At 43.2% G+C, this 13,634-nt stretch overlaps 1 protein-coding gene across 1 annotated transcript in view; it reads right to left on the minus strand.

Moving 5' to 3' along the window:
- The window catches only part of PTPRN2 (protein tyrosine phosphatase receptor type N2), a 634,421-nt gene extending 622,571 nt beyond the window's left edge, over nucleotides 1-11,850 (minus strand). The window contains exon 1 of the mRNA XM_054274266.1: nucleotides 11,575-11,850. Within this exon, the coding sequence (XP_054130241.1) occupies nucleotides 11,575-11,707 (133 nt within the window). The 5' untranslated portion in view covers nucleotides 11,708-11,850. The remainder of the gene's footprint in view (nucleotides 1-11,574) is intronic.
- Between the last annotated feature and the right edge of the window lie 1,784 nt (nucleotides 11,851-13,634).

Genomic DNA, 13,634 nt, shown 5'->3' on the forward strand with positions numbered 1-13,634 from the left:
AAACAGAGCTCTGTTAGCACAGCTGAGAGGAGCTGAAGGGCTGGAAGGTGGGTGGAAATTCCAGGTCTGAATGGGCTTTCACCCAAGAGAAACCACAGCAGAAAGGCAGGTTCTTCATGTAAAGTCAGTATGCATTTCGGGGCATGAGACTTGACCAAAAATAATCTGTCCCTGGGAAATGTAATTAAACATTCTGATAATTACTTTACTCTGACAGTCTGGTAAAGATTACAGGTTATGGAATGTTATGTGATCTTTCTCTGCACCTATTCTTTTGTATCACAGTTGTTTTACTGAACTCTGCATAGAGTAGAATACTTGCTTTTCATTTGAACACGAACGTTGTCTAGGCCTGGGGAGTGACCTAGGTGTGGCCAGCAGAACACTGCCCTCATTTCCCAGAGTGACATTCCCACACAAGGTAACACTCACACCCCATTCTGTGGGATCAGGGTGTAAAAGGGAACTCCATCAAACCACCAAAGCCCATCATCTGACAAGAAGAATCCCCCACACTGATAAGAATTAAGGAGAGGGTCTTTGTCAGATAGAAGGAAAACGTGGGAGCTCCTGAGCCAAGTTTATCTTCAGACTATGACAGAGACAATGGAAAACTGACTATAAAGAAAATGTTCAAATATTTATTTGGTAATGCTTTGTCTCAAATAGAGCTAAACATATTCTATAAAATCAGGCAAGCCCTGTTCAAATATTTGGTGTCTTAAATCCCCTTAAATCCAGGAACCCTGGATTAATACCAGTGGCATCAAAAGGAACTGAACCTGCAACCCCTCTAATTTACACCAAACACAGAAACAAAGTCAGAAAAACTGGTGAAACTACTCATTAAAGGTTGTATTTTATATGCCTCTCTTTCATGGCAGAGTCTTCTTGTGCAGGGATGAACTTTCATCTGAAAACAACTTGATGTTATTCTAATTCCAGATGGACAAAAAGAAAGGCACTGAATAACAAGAGTGTTATGTGGCCAAACATATGTAACATAAATTCAGATTCTGGCAGTTTCATGCAGACTTAGGTGAAGCTCATCCCCTGTTAATGCTCTACTATTTAATTTAGTCTCTCTGGCATGAGCCTTCCTAAACTGCAAGAGAAAGAATCACAACCACACTCCTTTTACAGCCATCAGTGGGTAGCTGATCCTTTCAGAGCTCTTCCCTACCTGCTAAACTGTGAAAACAGTTCCATAATCTGAAGAGGATAACATATTGTCCTCGAATCCTCTCAAGTAATTCTTCAATTAGCAAAGTTTGACAACTGGGTGTGATCAGTTCCTTCATTCAAGCTGAATCAGATTCTCCATCAAACCTGTGAGTTGCACTTTCTGAACCAGCAGCCATTTGACAGCTGTTTATTCTCAAGCCTGTGTGTTGTGTCCATTTCCTCCTCCCTGCTCAGTTATTTACTTTCAGATTACAAACTCATTAGAGCAGGTGTTACTCAGAGAAACAAAAGCAAATGGACAGAAAATAACCCACCCTCATCCCTAGATCTCTTCTGGGCAGCATGAAACCCAGCACATGTAGTACTAAAACAACCTTCCCATTCTGCTTTTCAAATGCCACTTGATTATAGCATTATAAATTTTCTATTGTCTGAAAGTGTGAGTGATTGCTTCCAAAGAACATGATTGTTTTATTTTTCTGCAGCTCTTACAATGGATAGCTTCAGCTAACTTTGGGTTTTCCTTTAAAATTTCAGTTTTCATTCTTGTCACATTTATTCTGAATATACAATTTTTATAGCTGTTTTTTGTCCTTGGAATTAATCCCCTGCATCTAACATATGTTGGTAAACCGTAATTATGAGCTGACCTAGTTAACTAAAATAAATTTCCAGGTAGGTAGTACTAACAAGAATATTTTAACCACTTTAAAATTGAGGTGAGACAAATTTGCAGAACTTGACCCTAATTTTCAAGAGAGAAAAAAAAAAAAGCAACAGACATTTCCTAAATACAGACCAAGCAAAATCAAAACTGAATTAATACTCTGCACTGAAAAATATTTGGGGTGGAGTTATGTCTGTCAACTGTGTTGCTACCTCCAAGGTGACCTACCTAAATGCTTGATGATATTTAGCTTGGTATCTTGTTTTCAGCTATCTCCAAACAGTCATGACAGATGACTAATTCCCAAATTTCCTTTTCCCCTCCTTTTTTTCTTCCTTTAGGATGTTTAAGTAAGAACTGGGATAGTCACCAGTGAGTACAGCCATCTCCAACAAATGGAAGGAGTTGCATAATCCACAGATTGAGGCCATGAAGATAAGAGCCAGTGCTCAGCTGAGGAGCTGGCCAGGTCTCAGAAGAGCCTTGGTGGAAGATTTTGCTAGTTTGAGTAAAGCATTGACTGATTACATACTGAGACTACTGAGCTTTGCTGAAATCTAGAACAGGAAGGAAGATTTCATGAGTAATAGCTCAAAGGTATTTGATGGTTAACATCTACCACAACAGAGATCAAATAAAGCTGAAATGTAAGTATTTCATATATAAAGTATTCCACACCACAAATTAAAATTATAACAAACCATTTTTTCCAAGAGAAATAAACAATAATGTATACATTCTTAAAAGAAATAGAATAGACATTCACATTATTTGGTGGTGATTTATCCACATTAATCAAGGCCTATAATCTTTGATGCAGTTTTTTTAATTCAGCACTAACATGCAAATACAATGTAATGTCTGACTTATAAATCTACTCTGTAAGAGAGGCCAGGTTAACAGGAAACTATCTTTTACACAGACACAAGTCAAGATTTCATGCCTTTGAGACCTTAAAAGAAATAGTGGCATAAACTAATCCTACCCCCCAAACCCATCTCCCTGTTGCCATGTCATGGACACCAGCACCAATACCAACACTGGTTTCACTGCCTGCAAGCATGGCTGTGGTTTAGGTCCATTTTTTTTTTATTTCAATAGCAAGATCCACAGTCACTGTCAGGAATAGCATAAAATTTTGTTACTGCCATTCTGTACTGCAAAGCTGCAGGCTGGTAGTAGTTGAAAACACCACAGACAATTGCTTAACACACAAACTCTTCCTCAGGCCTCAAGAGGAGGCATGACCTTGCAGGTGAAGTAAAGTTGTTTCCTGAAACAACTGCTCTGAGTTTAACTGAATTGCATCAACCAACTAAAAATGTGTAGAGAAAAGACAACTTCTGCTCTTGGTGCAAAGCAGAACAGGAAGAGAAGAGGTTATAATATCTTTACCTCTTTTAGGGCATCAATAGACAGATAGGTAATCATCTCCTGCAGAATAATGTGAGCAGATTTCTGTGCACCAGAAATTCAAAACACCTCATTCAGCATCCACAACTGATTTTCATAAGGTATCTTGTAGAATATGTTGAGGTTCAAACTTGAGAGATCAAAGATTAATTGGGGAAGAGGGAGTAAAAAAGGGGGACTTACAGGTATCTGGATATTTCCTGAGTTTTGTAGAACTTGTTAAGTTCATTGCAGTTTGTAGTGTGTGTTTGGTCCCCACTGCTTTGTTTTCTATGAGGACATCTGGAAGTATGTGACATTTTGGAGGCACAACTATCTCTGCACATTACCTTGTTCTTGCTGGCTGTGATTTCCAGCTTATGTAACCATCTTTGCATGCTGCTAAGCTATGACTGAAAGAAGAGACCTTACACCCACTACAACCAGCTGTACTTCCCATAAAACTTCTAGTTACTCATTTTACATGCAAAAACAGCTTGTTTAATCGATGTGTTACTTGGAAGCAAAATAAGTAGGCATTGTAAGCACTAACCCTCTGACCAGAGACACTGTGTATCAACAAACTAGGTGTGGTATTTAAGTACCATTTGCTGAAACAAACTATAGGGGGGAAAACCACAGGAAACAGTGGTAATTTACTAAGCTACTTCTCAAGAAATTCCTTCTCAAAAAGAATAAAATGTATAAAGTTCTTCTAATCTTTTTAAGAATGAAAATTCACTAATTGTTGGATGAGTGCAGCTGTTCTGAATGGCAAACTCTTACTGGGAATGCAGGAATATATTTACACTGTGGAATGGTTGAGGTAGAAATAGAACCCTTCCACCACCTCACAAATAAAGGCCCTAAAACTCAGATAAGAAAGCTCATTAATTTATATACACATTAACATAATGACTGTCCATAACTCAGGTCTTCATGGTCCCCTTCCTTCATGTCTCTAATACCAGACTCCCCTGCCTTCTTCTCTGTCTTGCCTGCAGACCTCCTGCACATTTACCTGCTTTTTTCCCTTTGCTTGCTCATTCTGTTATGCCCATTTCTCCTCTGTCTCATTTGGAGGTCCTCTTCACTTGTTTGCAATTACCAGAGGCTAATTTTCTCAGAGAAATTTCTTTCAAGCATTACAATTATCCATCAGCCACCTCACTTCGGTCCCTTATGTTACAAACCTGCTTGACTACTCACAGAACCTCCCTAAACAGCTCCCTGGAAAGATGCATAGATCTCAGAAAAGTTCTGAAGAAATCTAGGAGGTGAGCCTCAAGCAACCTAACTTTAGTTTAAGCTACTTCATTAGTCTCATCTAGTGGGGAAGGACAGGTCAATCACTCTCCAAATGTGTTCAGCCCTCCCCAAATTTAACCTGAGCATCTGATTTTTGAAGAGCTGAAGTGCAGTACCTACCTTGTAGATATTTACAGATACTTGTCCTAGCCTGGGAAATGAATTAAGATAATACTAAGTGAAAAGCAATAGCTGCACTCAGGGAGACATTTATCTGACCTGTGTTGGATATGTACAGTTGGGTAAAATTAATTGAAATTTATAAACTAGAAATAGGTTAAAAGGAGCCTAGAGTGATTAGCTCAATTAATTACATTTAGTTCGATGATTCCCAACCCTTACATAAAGAGAAATAAATCCTTTCTATTCCCAGAGCAGTTTCTCATAGTGTATATGCATTTCTTGACTCCAATTTTTTGCCACCACTTTGGGCTGAAAGAGTGAGTTCCTTCTAGTCACCTTCCTTCATTTTCTCATGCCTCAAACTGATACACTGAACAGCTCAATTTTGCTGCTGCAATTGACTGTTTCTTCCAAGAGAAAAGGTAACTCTATTTAATCTTAAATTTACATCTTTACAGATCATATATAACTCACTAATCTCCATTTCTGATCTCCTATTTTAAAGATTTAATTTCTCATTTCAACGTGCTTCTCTCTATTCCTTGGATTCTCTTCTGCTTGCTTCTCTTGTCATCATTCCCTTGTCATCTTCACCTGCTTACTCCTCATTTGCAAATATGAAACTGTTTGACCAACAACAACATTACTCACTGCCTTCCTGGATTATTAATAATGACCATGCTGAGCCCAACCAAATTCACATCCAGCTCAGCACTCCTGTGATGGAAGCTAGCAGTGAACTTTGCCTCTTGGTGACCTTCCATCCTCTGCCAAATTTATGAACAAAACCAAATCAATCTTTCCTCCAGTTCCTCCAAATCAAACTTCCTCCCAAATCTCCCTGTGTTCCCTAAACACAGGTTTTAGCAGGACAGTAGATACACTGATTTTGTAAGAATAACTGCAGAGGTTTTAGCTAAATTTTAGGCTACATTGTCAGTGGGATGAGACTAAAATATGTATCATTCTCAGGCAGCTGGAATATACACTGCCTTTTGACTTGTACAAGCCTTCTTACAGACTTGGATACATATGAATGATGGCAACCACCTACATCTGAGCTCATGTTCTTATGCTCTCTTTCCAGGCAGTGGAAATCTGACTGACACAGGGGACCTCAGCTCCTGCTTCTCAATGAGCTCAGCACCCCCAGGGACTGCAGCTGCACTTTCCTCGGTGGCAGCTCAGCACAGAGCTGTCTGTAACCCACAGTGCTCACAGTCACTAAGCACACAGGCCACTGCCTGCCTATCAGCAGTGTGTCAACATGACCTGCCCTGGGCTGTGTCAGCAGAGCTGCCCAAATGTTCCGGGATCCGAGGAGGAGCAATTCCCCCTCAGCAGGCTGGCTGACGTCAGGGCACCATGGTGGTGTGCTCTGGGGAGCTTTGGAAGGGCTGGGGCACACTCAGGTAGGAAGCAGAGACAAGATTATCTTGCCAAAAACTTCTCTGTTTTCTCTTAGTCAGTAAGACAAACAAGAACACAGAAAAACTCCCAAGGAATCCCATCCTATCTCGGGGCCTCTCGCTGGTCACAGTGACCCCGAGAAATGTTAGAAAGTCTCTTTTCCCAGCCTGGTGCTCAAAGAAGGAGTCAGAGCTCTTCAGTTCTCAGTCTCAAGGTTGTTTATTGTATCTTATCTATAAAATATTTTCTCCTGTCCAGCAGAGGTCCATTCAGCAGGACAGTTCCAGGCCTGCCCCTGGGGCAGTGTTATGTCTTTATGCTAAAAACTACGTGTACAATATTTACAATTACTTTCCAACACCTATCACCTATGTTAGACAGTGAGCTGCTACTCTAAACCAATCTAAAAGTGCCAACATCACAGCAGAAAATGGAGGCCAAGAAGAAGGAGAAAGGCTGGACACGTCCAGATCCCTCCATCTTGCCCCCTGAACCCCCCTTCTAAAAACCCCAAAATCTACTTTTCCACCCCGTGATAGATTCACTATCATTCTACTTAAACTGTTGTGGCTTGCAGATCTTCATCTAAGGTTGGTAACTTGCCCCATGGGTCATAGTCAAACCCACAGGGGCACCTTGGGCTCTGTGCCAGGGTCTCTGAGTCCCCTGGCAGGGTCTGGGCTGCTCAGGACAGCCAGAGGGATGTGCTGGGTTCTGACAATCCTACGGACAGCCTTCAGAGCACCCTGCAACTGCTTCCTTTGACTGACAGAAAACAATTCACTTCCTGTCCATTTGCAACTTTGAACACAAACAAGTCACAGTAAAAAAGCTATAGTAGAACAGTCATGGCATGATGCCAATAATATTAATGCATGTTCTTACCTGTAATTCAGTGGAACTGACAGATAGACATGCCTTGATATCAATCCACCTTAAAGCTGCTTTTTAATGTAGCTAATAATTTAAGAAACATTTCTAGGATTTGCAAAAATATTTTGATGAAGAGGAGAATCCAGTTTCCTACACTGAACCCTTCACATCCTAAGCACACAGCCTTGTCTTAATTAAATTATTTTGCTTTTATTTTTATTTTTTAGTATTATATCATAAATTACACTCCACCATCAATAATTACATTAAAGACATTCTTAAAAACTAAAGTGCCTATGAGAAGTTCCAAATGAATGCAAATGGAAAGTCATGCAATTCTTTTTGTACTGAACAGATTGTAAAACTCTAATTCTCCTCCTTTCTCAGCCAGCCTGCTACAAGCCTCAAACCAGAACTTTGGTCCAAATGCTACTGAAGTCAGTGGGAAGGTTGACATTGACTTCTGTGATCTTCAGCTCAGTTGCTGCAAGAAGGAAAACTTCAGTCCTCATGGACCTTCAGAGCAGTTAACAATGGTGGCTGAGAACAACAGCTCTGGTAGTGTTGTTAGGGTAACATCCATCCAACAAGAACTCAACCAAGACACACTTCTTTGCCATTCCCCATGTGACATCCACAGACAAAAGCTCTCTGTTGCTGCCTCCTTTGGATAGTGTTCAAAACACTGAATGAAATGCAGAAAATCTGAATAAATAATTTTTTCACCTGTCCTACTCTTTATTTAACTCTCTAGCTTTCACCAACAGTAACTGAAGTTCCTGCTGTTGCATTTTCTTAATTCTGATCAACTTTAGCCACTTGCAACTCCTAACCCACCTCTAAAATATTTTTTCAGTGGTTAAATATACATAAAGTATTTTGTGAAAGTACTAAACTTAACATGCAACATTTTTTAAATCTTTGAGTAAAGTTTCTATCCTCAATTACATTTAAATCCTAGAGAAATGTAAGACACTGTAAGTGTCAGGAACTCACAGCTAAAGGTTTAGGAGTATGTTTCATACTTATCAGCTGAAATGTGACTTGCCTTTTTGTCAGCAAGTTAAAAAGTAAATTCACACTCATTTGACAGACAAAAATTCTGCCTGTGATTACTTCAATACAAGTCTGAAGGAACTTTTACACAGTGTAGAGAACAAATTTACGTAGAGTGTGGAACAAATGTTTCTGGAAATTTCCACAGCATATCAATGTACTCATTTAATAGGAAAATGCATACTGAAAAATGGGATTGCACACAGCACAAAAGATCAAATTATATTGCAAAATTATATTCACTGAAGGTTATAAGCATCATTTTACACGTTAGAGGTCAATGTGAAGGCACTGCAGCAAGCACATTTACTCTCTTCTGGAACATATGAGGACAACCCCTGCTATAAAGCAGCAGTGGTTCAGTACTAATGAAAGAACGTGATTAAGAATGCTCACAGCTTACTTTGTTATTGAGTTCTCTGCCTCACCCAGCCTACCTAAAATGAAAATAAAGTACCTCTGCACCTTTCTGAATCAATTAGTCTACTTAAAAGGCTGTACAATGAAAATATTTCAGTAGTTGGAGCTGCAGTTTTTATTGAAGGTACTGCTTAGTGTTATGACCATAAACACAAGAATGGAATAACCCAAACCTTTGGAATTGAGCAAACATGGTCAGGATGTATTTTTCCACAGACAATTACTTTGTAAAACACTTAAAAAGAAGCTCCATAATCTTAAGTGAACTGTATCTCATAAATTAATAAAGATTTCTTTAGAATATTAAAGTCCCAACCCCAGTGTTTCATTAAAGACTAATGAATACTACTGTGTACTCAGTTGATTTTTTTTCTGTGAAAAAGAGAAGAATCTCTCTCCTGGCCTAGAACTAGGCAAGAAAAAGAGAGAGGGAAAAGACTTTACTTTTCCTCATTTGTTCACATTTAAAATGCTACTATAAATCATCACAGAATGATGAATGATGAAGATAAATGTCAAGAAATGGAAGAATATGTGCTTCTTTTGGTAATTGCACCTTAACAAAACACCTCAACACAGGAAGAATCTACGAAGCTTCATGAATTATAGAGGCAGAAGAAGCAGGAGTCTAAATCTTGAATCTTAGTTATCTACAACTTTAAAGCTTCTACTTTCTGTAAAAGGTTTGTAATTATGTTGCAAAATAAAGGTGAACATTTAAAGATGTTCACTATACTGGAAAGTGCAGACAAAAGTTGACCATAAAAAAGAGGGAAAGAATGAAATTGGATTAATCTGTTCCACAAAATGGTAAAGGTCATGAACTTCTGCTTCTCAAACAACTTTTAGGAAGAGTTCCTGAAATAATGGGAGGAAAAAAACCCAATAAAACCACGTTTCTATAATTATTTTGCTCTTAAGGCAGTTTTCAGCACACATTCTAGAGGTCTCATAGTGCATCTGTCTGTCTTCAATTTTCAATTACAGAAGATGGGACTGTGCACAAGAAGAAACCAAATTAGTATCTTTCACATATAACCAGAAATAATCTCAAAAATTGGATACCTTGTACAATTACAGTTATGCCCCCTGATTATGTCTAAAAATTGTACTCCAAAATTGAACAGAATCTACAATAATAAATAGTTTGAACTCAAGATTAATGAGATCTGAAACACTAGTCAATAAAAGAAACAAAGGAACTCTAATGGAAGAGACAGCTAAAACTGTTTCACTTCAAGCAATGCAAACATTTTCCTGCATCTTGTCAAACACAATCAATCCCTTCCCATCCTTCACAGAGATCCCTGACAGATCAGTGAGGTCCCTATCCCAGCAAGAAGTTGGGAAGCTCATCTTGTTTTGCTGCCTTTAAAATGCCTCCAAATTCTACCTCCAGAGCAGAGGATTCACTGTGTAAAGGCAAGGCTGCTCTTCCTCAGTCCCTTCCATGCAATGACAGCCTTAAGTGGCAGGCAGGGATCCTTGCTGAGGCAGGAGCACGGGGAAGCTGAGGGAAGTGACAAACACACACATTGTTGTTGTGTTTCAGCTACAACAAACTGAAAAAATACCCTGTGACCCAAACTGATTTGCAGTTTGTGTTTAGGGAGAGAGAATCAAAATCTGACTACTTCGAAAGCACAGGGCAGGCTATTGCATTATTAGAGGAAAAAACCACAGCTATTACTTGCAATATTTTTATGCAAGCTTTCTCTTCAGCAGATTAGGAGAAACAGTCCATATCTATAGCAACCAGGAGAGAAGAGGGATGGATAAATCCAGTCCAAGCCATTTCTCCTTAAAACCTTGCATCACTACCTTCACTACAGCAAGCATAATAGCTCATTTTTATTGCCACTTGACTGAAGCCTCATTATAAACATGGTCAGCTGATTTTAATTCCTTCTTAATAAACAGAATGTACATGAGGAAAACTGCAGCAATATTCCTCTGGAAGGCTTTCTTTGTTTCTTAAAGGAATTTAATTTTTTTGTCTTAGAAAAAGATTTCTTAGGGATAGTTTGTTTAGCTTTCACTCTGATCGCCATAACCACCCTAGGTAGACATTAAAATGTGAAAAAATACAAAATTCTCCTAGTCATGACCTTCTTGACTTAAAGTGAGCTTTGGGAAGATACTGTAAGTGAAATGAGACTGACTCTATAAATAGATATTAATATTAATAGACAATTCAGGTGAGCATACAGTGCAGAATGTCTCAATGCAAAGAAAGAACTGCCAGGGAGAGCGTCACAGGAGAACTGTATCGATGTGAAACAGACAGAGTTTGTTTCCAGGATCCCTTCATGCCCGCGTGGGTCACTTCCCAGGTGGGGATGCTGAGTGCAGCTGGTACCTTCTAAATGAAGAAGGGGTCGGTCAAGAATGTCTCAACACAAAGCCGCTGTTTAATGGTCCGCACTGGGCAGCACTGGGCATTTTCTGACAGCTCCGAAAGAGCCTTAACCCGGAGCCAGGGCTGACTTCCACCTCCAGCAGCACGACTTGGAGGGGGGACTCCACTAGAGGCAGCATCTGGGGGATTGTGGCCCGGAGATTTCCTGTCTCCTTCCCATATACGGGCAGTTCGGTGGGCTAAATCGAGCATACCGGGAAAAGGGTTAAATATGTGGAGGCTGGAAGCGGTTTCGGGGACTCGCCACTGGCGCACCTCGATTTTAGGGGCCTCGTGAGCGGAAGTTTGCAGCATGCGGGGACAGCGGGCGAGAGCCGGCCCGCAGAGCTGTCCCCCGAGACGGGACACGCCGGGGGCAGGAGGGGCGAGGGGCCGGGAGCGGGAAGTGACAGACCCGGGGACGGGCAGCGGGAGGCGGTGCGGAGGCACCGGCGGACGGGGCCCCTTATCCGGAGCCGGCGCTGAGGGACCAGAGGACGGAACTCCGGAGCCGGCGGTCAGGGACCAGAGGACGGAGCTCCGGAGCCGGCGCTGAGGGACGAGCGGACGGGGCCGCTTACCCGGAGCCGCTGGAGAGGGACGGGCGGACGGGCCCCTCAGCGTCCGCCGTGCGGGCGCGGCCGCCGGGGCCCTGCCGAGCCGCCAGCGGGGAAGCTCCCGGGCAGCAGCGCGGGGTGCGCTCCCCGCCAGCCCCGCGCCCCCCGCCCCCGGCCCCACTCACCGATCCGCGCCTCGGCGGCGGCCCCCGCGGAGGGCGGCTGGATGCGCGGGGCGGCGGCGAGCACCTGCGGCAGCGGCGGCGGCGGCAGCAGCAGCAGCAGCAGCGGAAGGACGGAGCCGAGCGTCCCCATCATGCCTGGCCCATCGCATGCCCCGCTCCCCTGCCCGCCGCCGCCAGCCCTCACTCCATGCCGCCCGCCCGCCCTGTGGCTCCCGCGGCCGCTCCCCGGCTCCGGCAGCCGCAGCAGATTCAACACCCAGGACAGCGACCAGCGCCGCCCGCCCCCGGCCCCGCCCCGGCCCGCCCGGCTGCCGTGAGGGGGGAGCGCTCCCCGCCGCCCGCTCCGCCCTGCCCGCCCCGCCGGGACCGGGGGAAGCGGCTGCCCCGGGCACGGGCAGCGCTGGGGCTCCCCCGGCCCTCACCGGCCCTGGCGGGGACCGCGATCCTGCCCGGCAGCCCCCCTAAAGATGGCTGGGCATGGGAAGGGAGTTAATGTGCTTGCTTCACACACCTGTACGGGGAGACAATGGAGCTGTACAGGGGCAGTGGCCATAAACTGAAGCACAAGAAGTTTCACCTCAACAAGAGGGAGAAGTTCTTTGCGTTGAGGGTGTCAGAACACTGGAACAGGCTGCCCACGGAGGTCATGAAGTCTCCCTCTCTGGAGAGATTCCAAACCTTCCAGGACATGTTCCTGTGTCACCTGCTCCAGGTGACCCTGCTTTGGCAGGGAGGTTGGACAAGGTGATCTCCAGATGTCCCTCCAGATGTTGGAAGGGACATCCAAACCTACAAATTCTGGGATTCTGTGAAACCAGTCCACCCTAGCAAAGTTTTGTCCTGAAACATGTGCCAGCTGAGTGGATCCCCCTGTGGTCTCCTCAGCAGCTGTTTGTGTACCAATGCTTTCTCCAGTACAGAAAATTACTGGCTATTCCAAAGGATTTAAAGAGCCTTCAGGTAAACACCTTTGTGAGTTTGCCTGGGAGGCATCCACAGGTGTGACATGCTCATCCTCCCCCTCCTGTCCCCAAACACTCTGTGCAAGTGGGAGCATCAGTCCAGGCTGCCAGGAGGGATCAGGCGTCTCAAGCTCATGAAGTCCCTCCTGGCTCACAGGCTCTCCTTTTCTCACAAATTCACTGTAGCAATACTCAGCCTTTAATCACAGCCACCAAGGAGACAGAGCACAGGTGCCATGTCTCCATACAGGGGGATGTGTTTTTGGGACAGCCAGCTCCATGCCACACCATATGATGTTGGTCCCAGCCCCCTCTGTCACCTAAACATCTGCTTTATTCCTCTCTGGAGTTTCAGATTCCCACAACCTTCAGGTAGACAGCCCTAACTACACCTGACCTGCTTCATGTCTGCCTTTAACCAGACTGAGACATGCTCGAGGTATTTAAAAAGAGAAACAATTTTTAGTACATGAAGTGGCTTTGCCATAGAGCAGAAAAGCAAATTACAAAAGTCCACAGAACAGGCTAACCCTGGAAGAGCAGAGACCTTCCTCCTTGCTCACTTCCAAGACTTGGGGCAGGGGGGCTGGACAGGAGCCCATGGGGAGAACAAGGGGCACTTACAGACAGCTGCAGACAACTCTTGTCCTCTCAGTTCTGCTCTGTGGGAAACCATGAACCTCTGTGCTGGAAAAAAAAATCATTGCTTCTAGAACTGGTGCAAAGTCACCTCCTTTCCTTTGTGGTTAAGGTTGGTGACTCAGATGCAAAAAGAGCAATACTTGATTCAGAAAACAGAAATTTCAAAAAATGTATTGATACTGGATGGTCTTTTTTAACATTTCTGCTCTTGAGGTCTGTTACATGACTGTTTATGCCTTGCAGGAGAGTGGTTTCACTAAGCCAAAAGTCCCTTTACCTCAGAAAAATCAATTTTGACGACACTGAGAGAAATCTGAGCACTATAAGAGGAGAAAGAGAAAAGGAGGGAAAAGCATTCTGTGGAAAGGACAAGATGAGAAATGAAAGTGCTGAAACATAAATTAGTATATTCTCATGGGTTATGCAAACCATCTGGCTTTAAAAGCTAGTAGTGGG

The sequence above is a fragment of the Melozone crissalis genome, unplaced genomic scaffold, assembly GCF_028551555.1.
Source record: "Melozone crissalis strain CALT ecotype California unplaced genomic scaffold, PUWL_Pcris_2 ptg000016l_1, whole genome shotgun sequence".
NCBI classification, from domain to species: domain Eukaryota; kingdom Metazoa; phylum Chordata; class Aves; order Passeriformes; family Passerellidae; genus Melozone; species Melozone crissalis.